This window comes from Oryx dammah, unplaced genomic scaffold (genome assembly GCF_014754425.2).
Source record: "Oryx dammah isolate SB20612 unplaced genomic scaffold, SCBI_Odam_1.1 HiC_scaffold_11, whole genome shotgun sequence".
NCBI lineage: Eukaryota > Metazoa > Chordata > Mammalia > Artiodactyla > Bovidae > Oryx > Oryx dammah.
The window spans coordinates 25,845,018-25,865,415 of NW_024070195.1; the positions used below are offsets into that span (position 1 = coordinate 25,845,018).

Genomic DNA, 20,398 nt, shown 5'->3' on the forward strand with positions numbered 1-20,398 from the left:
TGAGGAACAGAGTACACGGGACTCTGTAAGATTGAGACTATTCAACTAACTTGTGGTTTGAGTGACTCTTAAGTGGTTCTATGTAACATCATTATGGCTGTAGAGCATCAAGGCATGGAAATGTCACACATGTAAACATGTCTTACTTTATATTCTACTAGCAAGCACATGTCATCTCAAAATGATTGGTTTCTTTTCCCACCTCAGAGTCGAACACTTTAAATATCTTTCCTTCTTTTTACTTTTTTTGGGGGAGGGGAGGGTAAGTTCCTTTTATAGATATGAATTTGAGCAAACTTCGGGAGATGATGGAAGACAGAGGAGCCTGGTGTGCTACAGTCCAAGGGGTTGCAAAGAGTTAGACACGACTGAGCCACCGAACAACAAGTCCCCTTTAACCAATTGTCATTAGAAACTAGTATTTCTTGTGGGGGGGGGGGATGGAATACAGTTTGCACAAACATTTTTTAATATCTACTATTTCTAAAATACAATTTAATAAAAGTAAGATCAGACAGAATTTTCTTGTGGCGAGCAGGGAAGAGTGAGATTGCTAAAGTCAGAAAGTCTTGAAGGGTTTGGATTAAACAAAGGTGAGAAACACTATTTTAGAACAGTAGTCCTCAGTTTTTCCCTCCAGGAGACATTTGGCAATGTCTGGAGATACAGTTGGTGGTCAACAAGGAGGGGTGGGTTGCTGCCAACACCTAATGGGAAGAGACCAAAGGACGCTGTTAAATATCCTGCAATGCAACCCCCACTGCTGCTGCTGCTAAGTCGCTTCAGTTGTGTCTGACTCTGTGCGACCCCATAGACGGCAGCCCACCAGGCTCCCCCGTCCATGGGATTCTCTAGGCAAGAACACTGGAGTGGGTTGCCATTTCCTTCCCCACAACAAAGATTATCAATGTCAGTAGTGCCAAGGTTTTAGAGGAATCTGATAATCATTTGAGAATATTTGAAGATATAAAATATACGAATGAAGTCACTCAATTGTGCCCAACTCTTTGTGACCCCATGGACTTTAGCCTACCAGACTCCTCCATCCATGGGATTCTGCAGGCAAGAGTCCTGGAGTGGGTTGCCATTTCCTTCTCCAATATATAAAATATATGCTGGATTATTAATCTCTATGGGAATTTAAATTTTAAAAAGACTCCTAGACATATCTGGCTGTGATGTTCCCCTCTTGTAACACACCCACAGGGTAGCTAATTTATGAAGGTGTATCCATGGAAACAACTCCAAGCCAGTTATCCCTCCCTCCCCAACCCGGTAGGTGGAGGAAAAGGTCCTAACCATTGGCTACAGGTGACCATGGTACTTACAGAGGCCTTTGCACTTGGGGCTAGCAACCAGGAAGGTAACCCAAATCTGAGGGTGAAAGTGATGTTCTTCCCCATGGTCAAGCTTTATTCCAGCAGGCTCACTAATGGCTCCTACATTTTGTTTTTGTTTGTATGTTGGTGCTTCCCAAAATATCAGTGAAACAGTCTTTACTGGCAGATGAGTGCTAGTATTTTTAATGATATTTTCTTCTGAATTCCTTTTCTTCAAAGTCATTTTCAACTGGAGGATAACTGTTTTACAGAGTTGTCCTGGTTTTACCCATACAACAATGCGAATCAGCCACAAGTATACCTATGTCCGCTCCCTCTTAAACCTCCATCCCCTCCCCCTCCACCCAAGAGCACTGATTTTTATCTCTAATGATCAGTATCACTGTCATTTATTTTTTAGTGTTGGAAAGCAGTCGCCTGGTCTAAACTGCTTGGGTGGACTGATCCAACTGTAAGAGCCTTTGAGAGCAAAATTCTCAAGTGCTTCTAGAGCAGCTGGATAGACGGAAACCTGTGGGCGACCTGACTTCATCATGGAACCTGAGAGCGCGGATTCTTCAGACAAAGAACTAAGCTGGGATATTAATGATATGAAACTGCCACAGGTATGTACTTGTTCTCATGCTGTGTTCAGCATTTGGCCGTGAAGCCTTGAACGTAACTTGCTAAGACCTGGAAGGAACTTGATGAGGGTCCCAGCTGAGTAAATGCCTCTCCTACGGTTTCAGTTGGACATCCGACCAAGGGCGTTTTTCATGTGTATAACTCTGATGTATTTATTTTTGGCTGTGCTGGGTCTTCGCTGATGCATGGGCTTTTCTCTAGTTGCGGCGCCCAGGTGTCTCATTTTGGTGCCTTCTCTTTCCTTCAGTAGCTGCAGCTCCCAGGCTCTAGAGCACAGGCTTGATACTTGTGGTGCACAGGCTTAGCTGCTCTGTGGCATGTGGGATTGTCCTAGACCAGGGATGGAAACTGTCTCCTGCATTGGCAGGCAGATTCTTCACACTGAGTCACCAGGGAAGCTTCTGACTGAGGACTTTTAAGAGGAGATCCCTAAACCCATGATTTGAGAAGGCCCTCACAGACCAGACTCCCCTGATTACAGACTGAAGCCAAGAAAGTGTTGCTTCCCCTGTCTTTCAAAGTTGTTTTGGCTCCAATGCCACCCGCCTGGCTAGCTAGTAGAATGAAATCCATCATAATGTGTCTGTAGATTGACTCTCTGTAACACGCGAGCTCCCATACAACCTTATTTGCTGGTAGTGATGGGTTTACCCTAAATCTGTCTTTGGGATGTCCCGGTGAGAGTTCTCTTCTAGAATCTTTGTGATTACTACACAGTCCACGCACATAGGGCTACTCTCCAGCTAACAGAGTGGCTCCCATTTCATGTTTTCTTTGCCTTCATCTTTGGCAATGACATTTAAAAAGGTTTTTTTATTCTGTTTATTTTTGGCTGCACTGGGTCTACCTTGCATTGTGCGGACTTTCTCTAGTTACTGCAAGCCGGGGCTACGTTTCATTGCAGGGCTCTGGCCTCTCATTACAGTGGCTTCTCTTGTGGAGCACCGGCTGTAAGTGCGCAGGCTTCAGTAGTTGCAGTATACAGGCTTGGTAGTTGCGGCACACAGGCTTAGTTGTTCTGCGGCCTGTGGAATCTTCCCAGACCAAGGATTGATCCCATGTCCCCTCCATTGATAGGCGGACTCCTGTCTACTGTGCCACCAGGGAAGACCTGGCAATTGACATTTTAAACTCTTACTTTGGTGGAAAACAGTTGTTTTATTTTTTATCTTTTTTTTTTTTTTTTGCTGAGCCACATGGCTTGTGAGATCTTAGTTCCCCAACTGGGAACTGAATCCCAGGTCACAGCAGTGAAAGCATTGAGTCTTAACCACTGGACCACCAGGGAATTTCCAACATTAGTTGTTTAAAACTGATTTCCCTGACCCCACGTTTTGGTCTTTCTTCCAGTGAAGAAGGTTTTCACTGGAAGTTATTGAGAAAGGTGCCTGGGAAAGTTAGGATGAGACTGCCAGAATCATCTAGTGGAAGGTCTGATTCTGCAGAATGAGAAATTCGAATTATCCCAAGCAGAGGAGAGGGGATGGAGATCCCACAGTTGTTGTTGTTGTTTTTCCTTAGTTTTGATTTATACTTATTCCAGATTTCACTCTAAAGAAGGCTTCCAGATCACTCCAAATTTCACTGTAGTGAAGTGCTTCTCTTTATGTTTTCCCTTAAACCTCCTCCCCCATTCTCTCCTGATAGGTTTTGGAAGAGCTAGGAAGCACTAAGTGCTTAAATGAAATCCCTACTTGCCATTCATTTAAGGATGGCTAAATATACCACAGCTAAATCATGCAAATATCTACTTTAAGGGTGTGTGTTTATAGTTGCTTATAATTGGTTTACAATAGTTGTAGCTGTTTTAGGGGAAACTTTAAGATAAATTTTAATTATTCCTGTCTCAGAGACCCATATTCCTAATTCATGGTTGCAGGTCCCAAATAGAGAAACTGGACATCTTCAAAAACAAGAGTTGAAGGAAGCAGGTATATAGATGATTTCGCAAATTCCCATCCTAGAGCGGGACCTTTAATGGGGTCTAAGAACACTGTACTAACATGTATTTTTTCTAGGGCAGAGGATTCATATCATTCATCAAATCTATAGACAAAAGAAAGAACCATGTCCCTGGAGGGGATCTCAAGGTTCATAAACGTTCATGTTCCAACATGAATTTTCCAAAACTTAAGCCTTCTCGGATACCAGAGACATTTACAAGAAAAGTCCACATTCAATTCTGGAAATGTACCATTTTTAGTTTGTAGAAAAACTTTGGTTGCTCATGGAAATAGATAAGTGTCCTTTAGTTTGTTAAATATGCCAGGGAAATGATTAAAAGAGCAAGTGGTGCCTTAGTATTTTGGAGAAGGAAATGACAACCCACTCCGGTATTCTTGCCTGGAGAATCCCATGTACAGAGGAGTCTGGTGGGCCACAGTCCATGGGGCTGCAAAGAGTCAGACACGACTGAAGTGACTAAGCACGCACGCACATTTTCTGAGCAGAGTTGACATAGTCCTCATCTGAATTTATGGGGCTGTGGAATCATATCAAGACACAGCTGAGGTGAAAAATAGAAGGTGTTGAAGCCAAGCACAGTAGGTTTTATATTTTGAGAGTGTTTCTAAAGGCAGAGCAGTGTACGATGAGAAGCACAAGGCAAGGAAACCAGGCCTAGGCTTTGAATTCCAGTCTTGCCTCCTTTTACCTGTAGAACTTGAGTTGATTTTACCTGTAGAATGGAGTGATTTAGCATTTCTGAGGTCCCCTTTCCTCTTCTGATAATGAAGTTGTTGCACTAAATAGTCTCTTACGGACTCTTTTAGTTCTAACAATGGAGGATCTGGTGACTCGAGATTCAGAAAGTGGCTTGCACCCTAGGACAGAGACAGGGTGCCAGTCACAGGGCCTGGCACTTATTAAACAAGAAAGGATGAGTATAAAATTCATGAATGAGGGGGTCCATGGCTTATCATCTAGGTGACGCTAAACAAATCTGTTTCCTTGTTTTCATTATCTCCTCTGTAAAAGTAAAGTAGTAATTCTTCATACACCTTGCTTGAATCTCTAAGTTGTTTAGAACAGATGTGTTCTCAAAATGTGTTCTGCAGTGTGTAAGTTACAAGGAATTTTAATGGATGTTGTGGAGGAAGGAAAGAAGGACTAAGTTCAACCAAGTTAAGCCAATTTCTTCTTTTTTTTTCCCATGCCATGTGGAATCTTAGTTTTGAACTCATGCCCCCTGCAGTGGAAATGCAGAGTCTTAACCACTGGAGAATTCCCTAAGCCAATCTCTCTGCTGCAGACATAGTGTCTTTCTTACTGCGTATGGCTCTCCCAAGAGGAGGCTATGTTGGCAATGTCGCCCTAACTTATTTTTGACCACAAAGCTCTCTGTTTTTCCATGGAGCCCCTTAGGCAATGAGTGGTCCTCAGACCATCTGTTTGAGCGTTAAAAAAATATGTTTCAAAGAATTCCATCTATAATAGCAAGCACTGGCTTACTACTATTATACATTTCCCCAATTTCATTCTCTGTCCCCCCCACACAAACAATTTATAGTTTATTTTTCATATTTGCATGTTCTTGCCACGGTTCCTACAAATTCCTCCAACTTGTGATAAATTTCTTTCTTATTAATCCACTGACTTGCTTCAAGTTTCAAGGTGGTTACCTGAGTGCTTATTGCATCTTCTGGTCCTGGAAACTCCAAAGGCCCTTTCTATATCACAGATCAAGATCTATGAGTTAATTTTTGGCAATAGTGAACAATGACATCCTCATCAGGACATCAGAGATTTTTGATGTCAGTGGGATGTGTCAGATACCACTGGATGCAGGGACTGTTAATCCATGTTAACTTTCATGGAAGGACAGATGACTTGGGCCAGTGGAACAAGATCAGTGTCCAAACAGAGAATCAATACTATATAAAAAAAATGCCAGAGGCATTGAAGGAAGGCGTATATAATTTAGCATGACTCCGAAATGTCTATGGCCGTATTACCCTGAGCGTGCCCCATCTCATCTGATCTCGGAAGCTAGGCAGTGTCAGGCCTGGTTAGTACTTGGATGGGAATACTGAGTGCTGCAGGCTGTGGCTTCCCTGGTGGCTCAGGTGGTAAAGAATCTACCTCCAGTACAGGAGACTCAGGTTTGATCCCTGGGTTGGAAGGATCTCCTGGAGAAGGGAATGGCAACCCACTCCAGTATTCTTGCCTGGGAAATCCCATGGACAGAGGAGCCTGGCGGGCTACAGTCCACAGGGATCGTAAAGAGTCTGACCCGACTGAGCGACTAACACTTTCACTTACTTTCAGGCATGGGGATAAAGGCTGAGCATTTGGCAAAAGGGCTCTCTCTGGACAAGTATATTGTAAAAGGTGAGAGGATTAGGTCAGATGGAGATAAGACAAACAAGGCAAAGTAGAGCACTTTGAAGTTCAAAGGCTCCCTACAGGGGAGCCATGCACAGGCATCCAGTAAGGAGATCTGGGAGACAAGCGGCCTGAAAGGTGGTTTGGAGGCAGAATTGTTTCATGTGCCCTCCTCCCTTCTTTCAGCTGCATGTTTGTCTTTATAAATCTTCTTGGAACTCATTTCTGATCACTTGTCTAACTTGTGGTTAATTTGATACCACTTCTACTTTATCCAGCCTCCACGGAGTCAGCCCAGAACTGCAGGCACTTAACTTACTCAAAACCATCATTGATAAATGCCTATTTATTCCAGTCCAGTGTAATACACCAGTTTTGCTTTCCATTTCTATTCCCTTAAACTACTTTAGAAGTTCAAACATAATTGCTGTAGGGTTTGCTTGATCCAAGCCGCAAAAGTCTGGGTTGGGTTAGTCTTACCTCTGTTAAAAATGCTCACCACATGGTTCATTGGGCTTCCGAGGTGGTGCTCATGGTAAAGAACCTGCCTTCCAATTGCAGGAGGTGTAAGAGACGCAGGTTTGACCCCTGGGTTGGGAAGATCTCCTGGAGGAGGGCATGGCAACCCACTCCAGTATTCTTGCCTGGAGAATCCTATGGACAGAAAAGCCTGGCGGGCTACTGTCCATAGTGTCACAAAAACTCTGACACGACTGAAGCGACTTAGCATGTACATACATGGTTCATTACAAAGATGCTTCTCATTAACATTGATTGTAATACTTGAGAGCCTTGAATGATAAAGAAATCTCTTTCTTTTTTTTTCTGGTTGAAAATTGAGAAGAAAACCAATTCCTTTTTCTTCTCAATAGTACCCACTGAACAGGGAGATGGGAGCCGCTGCTATCTCCCTGCACCTGCCAGATTCCCTGAGCAGAAACACAGGGTAGTCCAATAGCCCCACAGCAGACAAACACCCCGAATCATTTTGTTCCTTGAACATGAGCAGTTTGCTGATTAAACCCACAACCAAAGCCACACGGAGCTGTTAACTCACACAATTCCAAGGTTTAAATATACTTTTTGTATAGCGAATCTTAAACTATACGTAGGTTAAACATAAATACGGGCCCACTTGAAGCCTGGAGAATCAACCCCAAAGAGGCCATGTCTCTGATGAGTTCATTCCTGGACCATGGTTTTAACAAGCATAATTTCCTCTGCCTCAGTCTTACAGGCAAAAGTGAATCTCTGAGCTCCTTCTGTGAATTTGTGTGGATAAATGTAATCGGAACAAGCTAGTTGTAATCAGATGTGTCTTGGTGCTAGGGAGCTAAGGGGTAAATACGAGTCTGCATTTCTGGTGAATTATTATCTGACTGGATGGTCAGGTCACCTTGCTGTTGGTCTGACGGGGACACTCGTGACTTTGTCCTCTTTGCCTGGCATTCTCCTTGCTCTCAATGTCGTTTGAACTCCCTGGGACATCTCCACCTATATGGACCCTATATGGTTATTGGATCCCCCCACTTTGGGAGCCAGAATTCTTCTGCTGCCCTCTGCTTCTGGGGTAGTGGGGATGGTAGCAGAGACTCTTGTTGGGTGCCTGCCAGGAGGTCCCTTGCTTAGCCGGGTGGAATTGGGAAGGAAAGGGAGAAAAGAAAAGGTAGGGGGTGACAGAATTTGAAAGCTGGGGCACTCTGTCCCACCTTAGTGTTGTCCACGCAAATATAGAACTTTTGACCTGCATCTTGACTTTTAATAAAGGTAGGAAATTGCAAGATTATCCAAAGGTAGTAATGCTTAAGTTAACTCAAAAGCATTTAGTCGAATTGAATTTCTCTCTTTGAAAACATGTGGAGTTGGGTTTCCAGTTGGTTCAGAGAGGTAACTTCCCGAAAGGTTGAAGGTAAACCAAAATGCTGGATAAAATTTTTTTTTTCTGTGCTCCATAAGTAATATCTAATTTTTCCCTCTCTGATTTGTTTAAACATGTATCTGTTTGCTAACCCTGTTTTATTTGGAAACGTTTATTTCTGAGGAATTTATAAGCTATTCTTATTAAAGAAAACCTGGCAGATAATTGTTTTACACTAGAGTGGATTATATCCCAAGGGAAAATCATTTTTAATAGAATTGCATGCTAATATCAATATTTTTGATATCTCATTTCAGAATTTTGATTTTAGTTCATTAGTTTTATGTAACAGTGTATATTTCTTAAGATACCCATTAAAACTTCAAGTAGTTAAATAAATGAGAATGAGGGAGGAATGAAAGGTGCTATCATTGCATAGCTTCAAAGGTTTTGAGCAACTTAGAAGACTAAGTCTCTTAGGGACAAAAATTACATACAGAAGTCACAGAAATATTCATTAAACCACCAATGATATTACCCATGATATAATACAATATAAAATTGTTATATTTATATGTTGGAAACCTTAAGAATATTCCCTTTAAATTATAAACTTCTTAACCAAGAGGAAAAACAAAGAGTTACTCATGAAAATTTAGAAATAAAAATAAACAGAAGATCTGAAAAGAGGGAAATGTTTTGTGAGGAATTGTTAAACAAGATTAAGAAATAATTGTTCTTCCTTTTAAAATTTATGCTCTAGTGCCTTAAATTTTAGTAGATTTTCAGAGTTCCCTATCATTCATTTGATACCTGGATTCCTTTGCATCACTGGAATCTAGGTTTTCTCATATTTGCAATGTCAAAAAATGTCAGAAATCCTACAAAAGTCCAAGTCACAAGATTGGTCATATGTAAATAGCCAAGAAAATATCTTGATGTAAATACTCTTGCTCCTGGTAATTTTCTTGAGGTTGTACTTTGTCAAACTTATTACTGGCTTATTAATGGAATTGGAAAACTAAGGTACTGGTGGAGGAGCTGATGGGAAAAAAAGTTTAACATACCGTGGAATGCAGAACAAACCATGTGGGCTTTAGAACGAACCTCAACAATATTAAAATAATCGAAAACACAGAGTGTGTTCAACTACAGTGGATCCAAACTAGACATTAATAACAGAAGACAACAGGAAATTCTGTAAATACACAGAAACTAAACAATATATTTCTAAATAATTCATCAAAGAGAAAACCTCATAGGGAAGTGAAAACATACATTAAACTAAGAGAGAAAGAAAAGACAGTCCAGAGCATTTCTTGCTCCACTGGCAGGGAGTCCTTGCTTTAACTGGAGTATTTGAATTGCTCTCACAAACACTGTAGGTTCCTTCTGGTTTGTGGGGTCTACGCCATTGACCAGACTGAAGGGGCCCCTCACCTTTATTTTATTTATTAAAAAAAAATTATGTATTTACTTGGCTGCACTGGGTCTTAGTTGCATCTTCATTGCAGCATGGGATCTCTTAGTGGCAGTATGTAGGATCGAGTGCCCCAACTGGGGTTTGAATCCAGACCCCTTGCAGTGAGAGCCTGGTGTCTTAGTCACTGGACCACCAGGGAAGTCCCATCCCACACCTTTAAAACACGGAAATCTCAGCTTTCCTTCAAGACTACCTTGTTCTTGTCTCTGCTGCCCTGACACCTGTACTTTGTATTGGAATAATTCAAATCCACTGGTAGATTTCTGCAGCCCAGATTGTTAAAGGTCCACATTTTAACGTTTTAACCTACCTTGTTATTACTTCAGAAGATAAAATATTATGCTTTTGGCGGCATGTCTGTGGCAGAAGAGAGTACTGTTTAGAGCTTTGGATCAGAAGGAAGAGAAGAGAAGGTGGGTGGAGGAACCAGGAGACAGACAGGGGAAGACACTTCTGGGGGCTGCCTGAGGCTGTGTGTTGAATTAATACCACTCAGAATTACCAGAGACGTTGGGGAGAGAACTGGAGAACACAGCTCACTCAGCACCTTGGCCCGGCTGCCTCTTTCCTAGAAACCAGACGCAGTCGCCTTTGGAGCAGAGGGGACCCCCACCCCGAGACACCACCCCCCTTCCCCTGCCCTTCTGGAGCAGCGTCCCCTTTCCTCACCACTGGACGGCACAGCGGAGCTATCGTTGTCACTGTTCTGAGACAGAAGCTCAAAACCAGGAGCTGTGCCAATGAAACTTTGGTTTTAGAGGGGCCTGGACTCCTGTCTTACATTTGTCTAAACAAGGTTTAAAGTGTCAAGGGACTTCTCTGGGGGTCATCTCCTAAAAGCTGCTGGCCCTCACACCCAATGGCTGGTGTGTGTTGCCCAAGATCAGAAGACTAACAGCTAACACTGATGTGGAACTTGCTGTGTGCCAGGCACTGGCTTTATTTTTTATTGATGTATAGTAGATTTGCCATGCTGCTCTAGTTTCTGGTATACAGCAAAGTGATTCAGGTACACATTTATCAATGTATATTCTTTTCCATATTCCTTTCCATTACAGTTTATTACAGGAAATCAAATAGAGTTCCCTGTGCTATACAGTAGGACCTTTTTCTTTTTTAATATATTTTACATATATAGTAGTTTGCATCTGCTAACTCCAAACTCCTAATTTAGCCCTCTCTGCTTTCCTCTTTGGTAACCAAGTTTGTTTTCTATGTCTGTGAGTTTATTTTTATTTTGTAGATAAATTCATTTGTATCAATTTTTTTTTCCCTTTTTTTCCCCCCTGCTACACACAACTTGCAGGATCCTAGTTTCCTGACCAGGGAATGAGCCCAGGCCCTCGGCTGTGAAAGCACTAAGTCCTAACCCCCGGAACCCAAGGCAATTCCCTGTATCCTTTTTTTTTTTTTAGATTCTATATATAAGCAATATGATATTTGTCTTTTTTTTTTTTTTTACTTGCTTCAACTTAGTATGATCACCTCTAGGTCTATCCATGCTGCTGCAAATGGTGTTATTTCATTCCTTTTCATGGCTGAATATTCCATGATATGTATGTACTACAACTTCTTTACCCATTCATCTGTCAATGGACACTTAGGTTGCTTCCATGTCTTGGCTGCTGTGAGTAGCAAGCACTATTTTGAATGTTTTGTGTATGTTAACCTGTTCAGTCTTCAAACATCCCTGTCGGGCAGGTACTCCCACGGCCCCCATCTCATAGAGCAGAAAGTGGAGCCCTGAGCGGGAAGGAACCCTCTCAGGATAAGGCCCACACCCTGGCCTCCACAAGTTGTGCTCCTACTAGCAGCTGACAAGCTCTTTGTGAAGGGCCAGATAGTAAATATTTTAGATTTTGTGGGCCATACAGTCTTGAGTGCACCTACTGGACTCTGTCATGGTGTGTAAATGTCTTCACAGACAACACATATGAATGAACATGGCTGGGTTCCAATAAAACTTTATTTACAAAAACAGGCATTGGGGACTTCCTGGTGGTCCAGTGGCTAAGACTCTGCTCCCAAAGCAGGGGGCCTGGGTTTGATCCCTGGTCAGGAAACTAGATCCCACATACTGCAACTAAGAGTTCACATGTCAAAACTAAGACCGGACACAGTCAAATAAATAAGTATATTTTTTAAAAAAACAGGCATTGTACTGGATTTGGCCCATGGTCCTAGCTTGCAGACCCTAGCTCTTCACTGTTAATTAGTACTACCTCTCATGTACATAAAACCTCTCATTTTTACTTCCTCAGACCCATTTCAATCTCCATGAAATTCCATACAAATGACAACTATCATTAACAATATAAAACTTACAGTTTACAACACATCTGCTCTTCCCAGTAGTTTTGTGAAGAGTGTTTTATCAATATCCCCATTTAAGAGAAGAACAAAATGAGTCTTCAGAGACAGCTGCCTACCCAGAATCTCATGTTACAAAGTTCTTTGGCGTCTTCTACACTTGAACTCCAACTTGGAGAGACACGACCTCCTGGAACTTCCCTTCCATCCTGATGCTTGCTTTTCCTCCTCAAACATCTTGTTTTTCCTTTCTCATATTCTATGCTGTGTTTTCTTGTGTGAGGAGCAAAGGAGAAGCACACTTTGGAGCTTCTAGAATCTAAACCCTAACCTTCCAGAAGCTTCTTGTTGAAAAATGTTTCTTATACCAAGTCTCTGGAAGCTGCAAGAATGGGCACTGCTTAAGTTTGACCACTGAGATTGCTAATGATTCTCACTCTAAGAACTGGCCAAACGTGGCCATGAGCCATAACTTCACTAACATTCAGCCAGAGCTCCCTGCATGCCAGGTGATGTGCTAAATACTTTTTATATGTTATCCTGTGTAACTCTCAGACCCACTCGAGGTAGGTAGGTCTGGTTATTTCTATTATGTAGATGTAGAAACAGAGGCAAAGAAAGTCAAATAACTTATGCTATGAGGATTGAGTGTCCTGTGTCCCTGCCCACTTAAAGAGGAGAGTTTTGTTTAGTTAGGTACCATGGGCAAGGAACTGTGTCAGTCCCGGGCAGGAACATGAAAGTTTTCAATCGAGCTCAACTTGTCCTTACTCCTCCACCCTGTTTGAGGCGCATGAACATGAGAGTAGAGCAAAGGGGAGAGAGTTTCCGCAGAGGAGGAAGTGGCTCTCCAGCCTTCCACCGCGATTCTCAGGTGGTTTCGCACTAAACCCTCCACTTTCTCAACAAGCTAAGCACCACGGGGAGTGTGACACTATCTCACTGCCCTGTCCCAGTGCCGTCCATAGCCACTGTGCAAGAGTACCATCGTGTTGCTTCACCTTCCAACATTCTCAGTGAGCAGTGGTCCTCACTCTCATCACCAGAGGCTAGAGGAGCATCAGTCATGCAGAGGGCTGCATCATAAGCCATTCTGGTCCAGGGGGCAGATGTGGGATGGACCCAGTGGTCACGTGGCCGCAGCCGGGCTGTGCACGCTCAGACCACGTGGTAAGATCCAGCTTGGTCTTTGCCAGAGATACAGCGCCCAGAGGAGCTGCACACCAGGCCACCTTTATGCCCAGTGGTGACTTCAACTGGAACTGTAATAATCTCCTTTGTGTTTTCATCAGAACGTGAAAAAGACGGACTGGTTCCAGGAGTGGCCCGACGCCTACGAGAAACACATCTACAGCTCCGACGACAGGAACGCACAGCGCCACCTGAGCAGCTGGGCCATGCGCAACACCAACAACCACAACTCCCGCATCCTCAAGAAGTCCTGCCTGGGAGTGGTGGTGTGCGGCCGCGACTGCTCGGTCGCCGAGGGCCGCAAGGTCTACCTGAGGCCAGCCATCTGCGACAAGGCCCGGCAGAAGCAGCAGAGTGAGTGGCGTTCCCGCCCTGAGGGGCCTTAAAGTTCTCGCTCCCCCAGGGGCCCAGCCTTCGTGCTGGAGGGTGGAGGAGACCAAGGCCGTTTCTAGACATCATTTTAAGGAGAACCAGCCAGCCCCTTGGGCCCCTGTATTCCCATAGGTCTGCCGTGCCCGCTGCACCCACCACTAACACTGCTCCCTAGGGTTTGGGGCCTCTATTAAAAGGAGGATGCATCACTCAGGGGACAAACATTAGCTCATCAGCGCAGTCACATATATGAATAGTGTAAGAGAAAGTTGTGCATCAGGCTTGCCACTCTACACCTTGGAGAATGGGGTCCCCCAAATGATCTCAGTGAGTGCTTTGATCTGAAGGGGGACCCAGGACTAAATCTGAGGTTAGACTCAATTCCATGCCATTTAGGTTCAGGCCATCATCACATGCTAATTCTTTTTTTTTTTTTTAATCATATTCATCAGATTGTGAAATAGATGCATTCACCATTCCCTGTGCATTGCCCACTTCAGACCTCAAGTTACTTCATGTTCTTTCCTTGTCCTTTGTTTTCCAAACTTGCTCTCAGAGCAGGGCGGTATCAGTCATTTACACGTTAGTGGAAATTTAGTAGCTGCATTCTCTCTGTTGTGTGGTTTTGCTCCTTGACCCTTAGTTCAAATTGTGAAGTGAAAGGATTTTTTCCTCTTTACAAAGAATTTGAAGTATCAGTAAATACGGAGAGAGGGTTTTTTGTTTTTTTGCTTAAAAGAGCTCCCACCCCCTGCCCACCCCCGACCTGTAAAATATTCCACTCAGTAAATAACTGCTTCCTCTACCGCCTGTGAGAGTGACCTGGGCTGCTTGAGTGGTCTGGTCTCCTAGGCCCAGGAGTCATGCCCAGTGGGTGAAAGTCTGTAACACTGTGCCCAGGTGGACTCTCTGCTGTGCAGGAGTCAAGTCTGACACAGACAGAGCTGCACAGACTCAGGGGTCCGCTGGCCGGGCTCTGCCAGGCGTGGTCACCTTCCTCTGCTCTTTTGTAGGGAAACGCTGTCCCAACTGCGACGGGCCCCTGAAGCTCATTCCCTGCCGGGGCCACGGGGGCTTTCCCGTCACCAACTTCTGGAGGCACGACGGACGCTTCATATTTTTCCAGGTTGGATTTATGTTAGAGATTCCGTTTCTTTTTATTTCAGGAACTGTTCCCAGAGCATGAGGGAGACTTGCCTCTGGGAGAGGCACAGGTGGAGGGGAGTCTGCACCCTCCCTGGGGGAACCCTCTGGGCAAACGAACGTCTGTACCCCGAACCTCGAGAAAGGAGCCAAGGGTGGAGCCCAGGCTCCACGGGGGCGACTGCTGTCAGGAACATGAGCCCCCATGCACTGGCCTTCCGCAGACCCAGCTCTGTAAACATGGACACGTTGCTTTACTCCCCTAAGCCCTAGTTTTTGGTAAAATGTGGTTTTAAGGGGTCCTCTTCAGGGAGGTGGTAGAAACAGTGGACTCTGAGAGCTGGACTGTTTGGATCTGAGTCCTTGCTAAACCTGCCTCTGAAAAGAAAATGCTCTGAATGTATAGGGTTTGCCAACTTCTGGAATATAACTATCTATTCTCATCATGGGTGATTTCAAGTTGGTTTTCTTTAAGTTAATTATTTTAGTATACATTTTTTTCATAATACTTACATGATCATAAGGTTGAATACAGGGTTTCATGGCAAAAGCACATCAAAAATTAATATTGAATGTAATAGAGAATGAAGATATTAAGCTTGATAGAAATTCTCTGGAAAGAGTCTTTGGTAGAACTGTGTAAGACGACCTGAAATTTTTTTTACTTGCTTTCCTCTTTGTTCATTCAGTATCTCTAACAAATATATTTAAAAAAATTTTAATTCTATTGGAGTATAGTTGATTTGCGGGGGGGTGGCTTCCCAGGTGGCGCTAGTGTTAGAGAAGCTGCTTGTCAGTGCAGGAGACACAAGAGACACGGGTTTGATCCCTGGAGGAAGGTACCTTGGAGGAGGAAATGGCAACCCACTCCAGTATTCTTGCTTAGAAAATCCCACAGACAGAGAAACCTAGTAGTCCGTGGAGTCACAAACAGTCGGACATGACTGAACATGCACGCACACCCATAGTTGATTTACAGTGTAGTGTTAATTTCAGATGTACAGCAAAGTGTCAAAACATTTTTAACAACCAGCTCACAAAATACCTGAATGGCCAACAATTGGGTCTCCACCTGGCTGGCTCTGGCACACTCTGGATCCCAGTTCCCCCACTTTACTAGAGGAGGTTTCCATGCCTCTATCTCCTCCTACTCTGTAAGCTAGGGATGATGGTAATGGTGTGGTCCTCACAGCATTGCACTGAAGACTCAAGACTATGAGTAATCAGTGTTACTCATTATGGGTGTGACGTGGCAGGGCTGGGGAGAGGCACCGTGCAAAGAAGGTATGCCATCAGCAAAGACTGGCGGGTGGGTGGGCTTCTTGTTCAGTCTCTAAGTTGTGTCTGACTCTTTTCAACCCCACGGACTGCAGTATGCCAGGCTTCCCTGTCCCTCACTGTTTCCCGGAGTTTGCTCAACCTCCTATCCGTTGAATCGGTGATGCTATCCAACCCTGGGAGGATCTTAAAAGGTTGCTCTGATCTTGTGACAACAGTCAACTGCAACAGCACCCAGTCCGACAGCAGAGAACAGGATAAGACTTTAGATACCGTGAGGTACATCTAGTTGTTTATCTCACTGCTTCTTCTCCTTTAAGTCAAAGGGAGAGCATGACCATCCAAAGCCAGAAACCAAATTGGAAGCCGAGGCCAGAAGAGCAGTGAAGAAAACACACTCGGCGTCTTCCTCAGTCTCCTCGAAGCTGAAACAGAGCCCAGAGATAAAGGTAACCTTGCTCCATGCATCTTCAAAATATGTGGGGACTTGCCATCCCTGTGGTGGCAGCCTTAGATTTCCCTGTCATCACCTACAAATGAGGGCTTTACACATGCCGCTAGCAGTAAAGAATCCGTCTGCTAATACAGGAGACCCAAGAGAAATGGGTTCTACCCCTGGGTCAGGAAGATCCCCTGGAATAGGAAATGGCAACCCATTCCAATATGCCTACCTGGAAAATTCCATGGACAGAAGAGCCTAGAAGGTGCAGTCCATGGGGTTGCAAGTCAGACACGACTGAGGACAAATTCCTAGGCAGAGTTTATCTGTGATGGATTAAGCATGCTCTTAGCAGGTCTTTGAACCTACAAAGGAGAGCCCCAAATCATATATCTTCAGGCTCACCTATAAGCTAGCATCTGGCAAAGAAACTGAATATGTGAATATGAATACTTTTCCTCTTAATGTCTACCATCTTTGTAGCATGCTCTCAACCATAAAGTCCATATAATTTCAGAATCGTCTTCCCTACTGTAGTTAAAAAAAGACCTGAATTAGTACTTAACCTGTGTTTGGCACTCTCTCTATTTCTGCTAGAACCAAAAAGAAATGATCTGCATAAAATCTCAGCCTCATACTTCTTTACTCTCCCCCGAAGCCGATGATTTCCTTAGCGCGCTTCACCAAGATGAAATAACCAGGCAGTTTTTGAAAACAGTGGCCATCTGGGGATGTAGGGGTGCCCACTTCTCCCCACAGTCAAACTGCGCTGTGATGTTCACGGCTTTCTGGGTGTCACACTGTAGGTAGGGTTTGTCTGCTTATAGTGTTTTACTAATTCCTATACTTTTTCCTAGGCTTCCCAGGTGCTGCTAGTGGTAAAGAACCCGCCTGCCAATGCAGGAGACATAAGAGATGCGGTTCAATCCCTGGGTGGGGAAGATCCCTTGGAGGAGGGCATGGCAACTCATTCCAGTATTCTTGCCTGGAGAATCCCATGGACAGAGGAGCCTGGTGGGCTAGAGTCCATAAGGTCACAAAGAGTTGGACACAACTGAAGTGACTGAACAAGCATGCAGCATACTTTTTCTGCTGGTCAATGGTCCACGTTTCAGGAGCACAGAAATTGAGCCAGTCCATCCTTGGAGGTTCTAATGTACCTTAAGGGGAAAAGTCATAATTTGAGTCATAATTTCAGGGAAATAGGAGTCCCTGAATCCCACCTACCAAGCTTGGCAGAAGTTGCAGGGGCTTTCTTCTCACTCACCCTTCCTGGTCAGTCTTTCCAACTCCATCCTCTTATTCCTCAGTTGTTGTGGTTGTGTAGTTGCTAAGTCGTGTCCGACTCTTTTGTGACCCCATGGACTGTAGCCTGCAGGCTCCTCTGTCCATAGCATTTTCCAGGCAAGACTACTGGAGTGGGTTGGCATTTCTTTCTCAGATCTTCTCAACCCAGGGGTCAAACTTGCGTCTCCTGCGTTGGCAGGCAGATTCTTTACCACTGAGCCACCAGGAAAGCCCTATTAGGCAATAGTTTTACATAAACAAGAAGATAACTGAGTCCTTAAGCAGATTCTTTTCTTGTGATTAACTGGAGAATGATATACCTTCTCCATTTAGGAGAAGTTGACCACGTCATATGCCAGAGGTCTGTGATTCAACAAAGTGAGCTCGGAGTTTTTTGAGAAAAAACAAATAAACTCTTGGAATCCACTAAAAAGGAGAGAAGTCAGGGAAGAAGTTGAGATTCCCCTGAGGATAATGTAAAACTCTGAAGCTGTGGTTTGATTTGTCTTAGATAGCCCCTTACAAGTTTCTCACAGAGGCAATTAGGGTTTCAGATTTGCATTTGAGGTGGAATGTTCTAAACATTCTCCCGTCTAAGTAAAAGAAGGCCCATGCGGCCCTTCCTGGTTGGTCAGATCTCGCATTGAAATGGCAGCAGCCTTGAGTTCTTGCAGGCCTCGTGTGCTTGTGCAAAGCCCTGTGTGTGTTTGTGCTTTGAGTATGTAGGGAATGAGGAAAATGCACAGAGCACTTACTCGTGCAGGGTCACTCATGGGTGCCTCGGGTAATAGGGTGAGTTTAACTTATTAACACAAGCTTTTGTCTTTCCAGCCTCTTCCAGGTGAAACACAGAGTTGGGAAAATTTAACTTGGTCTTTCCAGGAAGCTGTCCAACTGCCTCCTAGTTACAGCGGACATGTGATAGGTTACACTCCCCAGCAGAAGTCATGGAATGATGGCTCATCCTTCCCCGAGAGCTATGGTTTGGGGGGTACCTCTGAGCTGGCAAACCTCACTCCCACCCTGGGCCCCCCTCAGCTCTACGACAAATGGGATTTGTCCCACAGTCGGGTCTCCAGCAGTGGAGACCTGCTCCAGCCCTCCATCTCTGGAGTCTTCTCTGATTACAGTGATCTGCAGGCATGGAATAAGAATGTGTCTTTGGGACGAAGTCCTCTGAATGACAACAGTTGTCCAAGTTACCCATTTCCTCTGACCAGCTGGCCCTATGACTTCTCCCCTTCCCAGAGCTCTTCAGAACCCTTCCACCAGCCCGTTCCAGTGGAACCACCAGCAGTCAAATCCAGCTATCCACCCATATGGCCAAATCAAGGGGGTGAACTTTATGAAGAAAAGGTGCCTGTGGATTTTAACAGCTACCACCCTCCCACCACATGTCATTCACCCCAGGAAGACCCCCTTCTCCTCAGCCATACCTCTCAGCCTTATCATCAATATGCCCTGCCTGGCAAGAGCAACAAATGGGATTTTGAGGAAGAAATGGGGTGCCTGGGTTTGGATCACTGCAACAATGAGATGCTTCTAAACCTCTGTCCTTTAAGATGATCCAAATCAGAACCCTTGGGCACTGCTGGCGGGAGTGTCATTTGCAGCCACTGTGGAAAACAGTATGGAGCTTCCTCAAAAGATTAAAAGTAGAACTAAACCAGATGATCAGTAATCCCACTCCTAGATGAATAACAGAATGAAACCAAATCACTATCCTGAAGAGACATCCGCACCACCGTGCTCACTGCAGCCTCAGTTACAGTAGCCAAGACATGGGAGCAACCCAAGCAGGTGCATGGGTAAAGAAAATGTGGGGCGTGTATATATATACAAATATGTATATATATATATATATATTCCATTGAGCTGTAAAAAGGAAATCAAGTCATTTGCAACAATATGGATGGACCTTGAGAGCATTATGCTAAGCCAGAAAGAGAAAGACAAATATTGTATGATCTCGCTTACATGTGGAATATTAAAAAACCCAAATTTATAAGAAACAAAGATCAGATTTGTGATTTTCAGAAGCAGAGGGTGAGGGGTGGGAAAAGTAGGTGAAAGTGATCAAGAGGTAGAAACTTCCAGTTTTAATATAAATAAGTTCTGGAGATGTGAGGTACAACATGACTGTTAACAAGTCTGTACCATAGTTAACAAGACTGTACCATATATTTGAAAGTTAAGAGAATAGAGCTTAAAAAGTATCGCAAGGGGAAAAAAAATATAACTGTCTGGTGATGACTATTAACCACTCTTAATGTGGTAAACATTTTGCAGTATATGCATGTATCAGGGCATTATGGTGTACACTTTAAACTTATACAATGTTATTTGTCAATTATATCAATAAAATTATATCTCAATAAAACTGGGGGAGAAAAATGGCTGAAATCTTTTATAGCCATTTAAAAAACTGGAGGGGATAGCTGAAAGAATTTCTGTAGGAAGTAGTTTTCAAAAGGCAACCAACCACAGATAAGTCAGAATCAAGATGGCAAGCAGAAGGCAAGACTTCTTTCTTAATGTGAGTAAAATCTTGGCCTGTCCTCCTCCACTCTAATAGGAGTATTAGAGGAGTCTTTAGGGGTACTAGAGTACTAAGGCAGTCCTCAGGAGTACTGGGGTACTAAGGGGGTCCTCAGGAGTACTAGAGTAGTCTTCAGGAGTACTAGAGTATTAGGGGAGTCCTCAGGAGTACTAGAGTGCTCCACAGTGAGGATTGAAAACTTGTCCAACCT

General features: G+C 44.0%; 1 protein-coding gene across 1 annotated transcript; it reads left to right on the forward strand.

Annotated features, from left to right (window-relative positions):
• The first annotated feature begins 1,873 nt into the window (after window positions 1–1,873).
• GCM1 (glial cells missing transcription factor 1) lies at window positions 1,874–19,464 on the forward strand. Its single transcript, XM_040249457.1, has 5 exons — window positions 1,874–1,945; window positions 13,231–13,483; window positions 14,515–14,627; window positions 16,243–16,371; window positions 18,480–19,464. The coding sequence occupies exons 1-5, from the start codon at window positions 1,874–1,876 to the stop codon at window positions 19,212–19,214; spliced, it is 1,302 nt and encodes a 433-aa protein (XP_040105391.1). The 3' UTR covers window positions 19,215–19,464.
• Window positions 19,465–20,398: the final 934 nt, after the last annotated feature.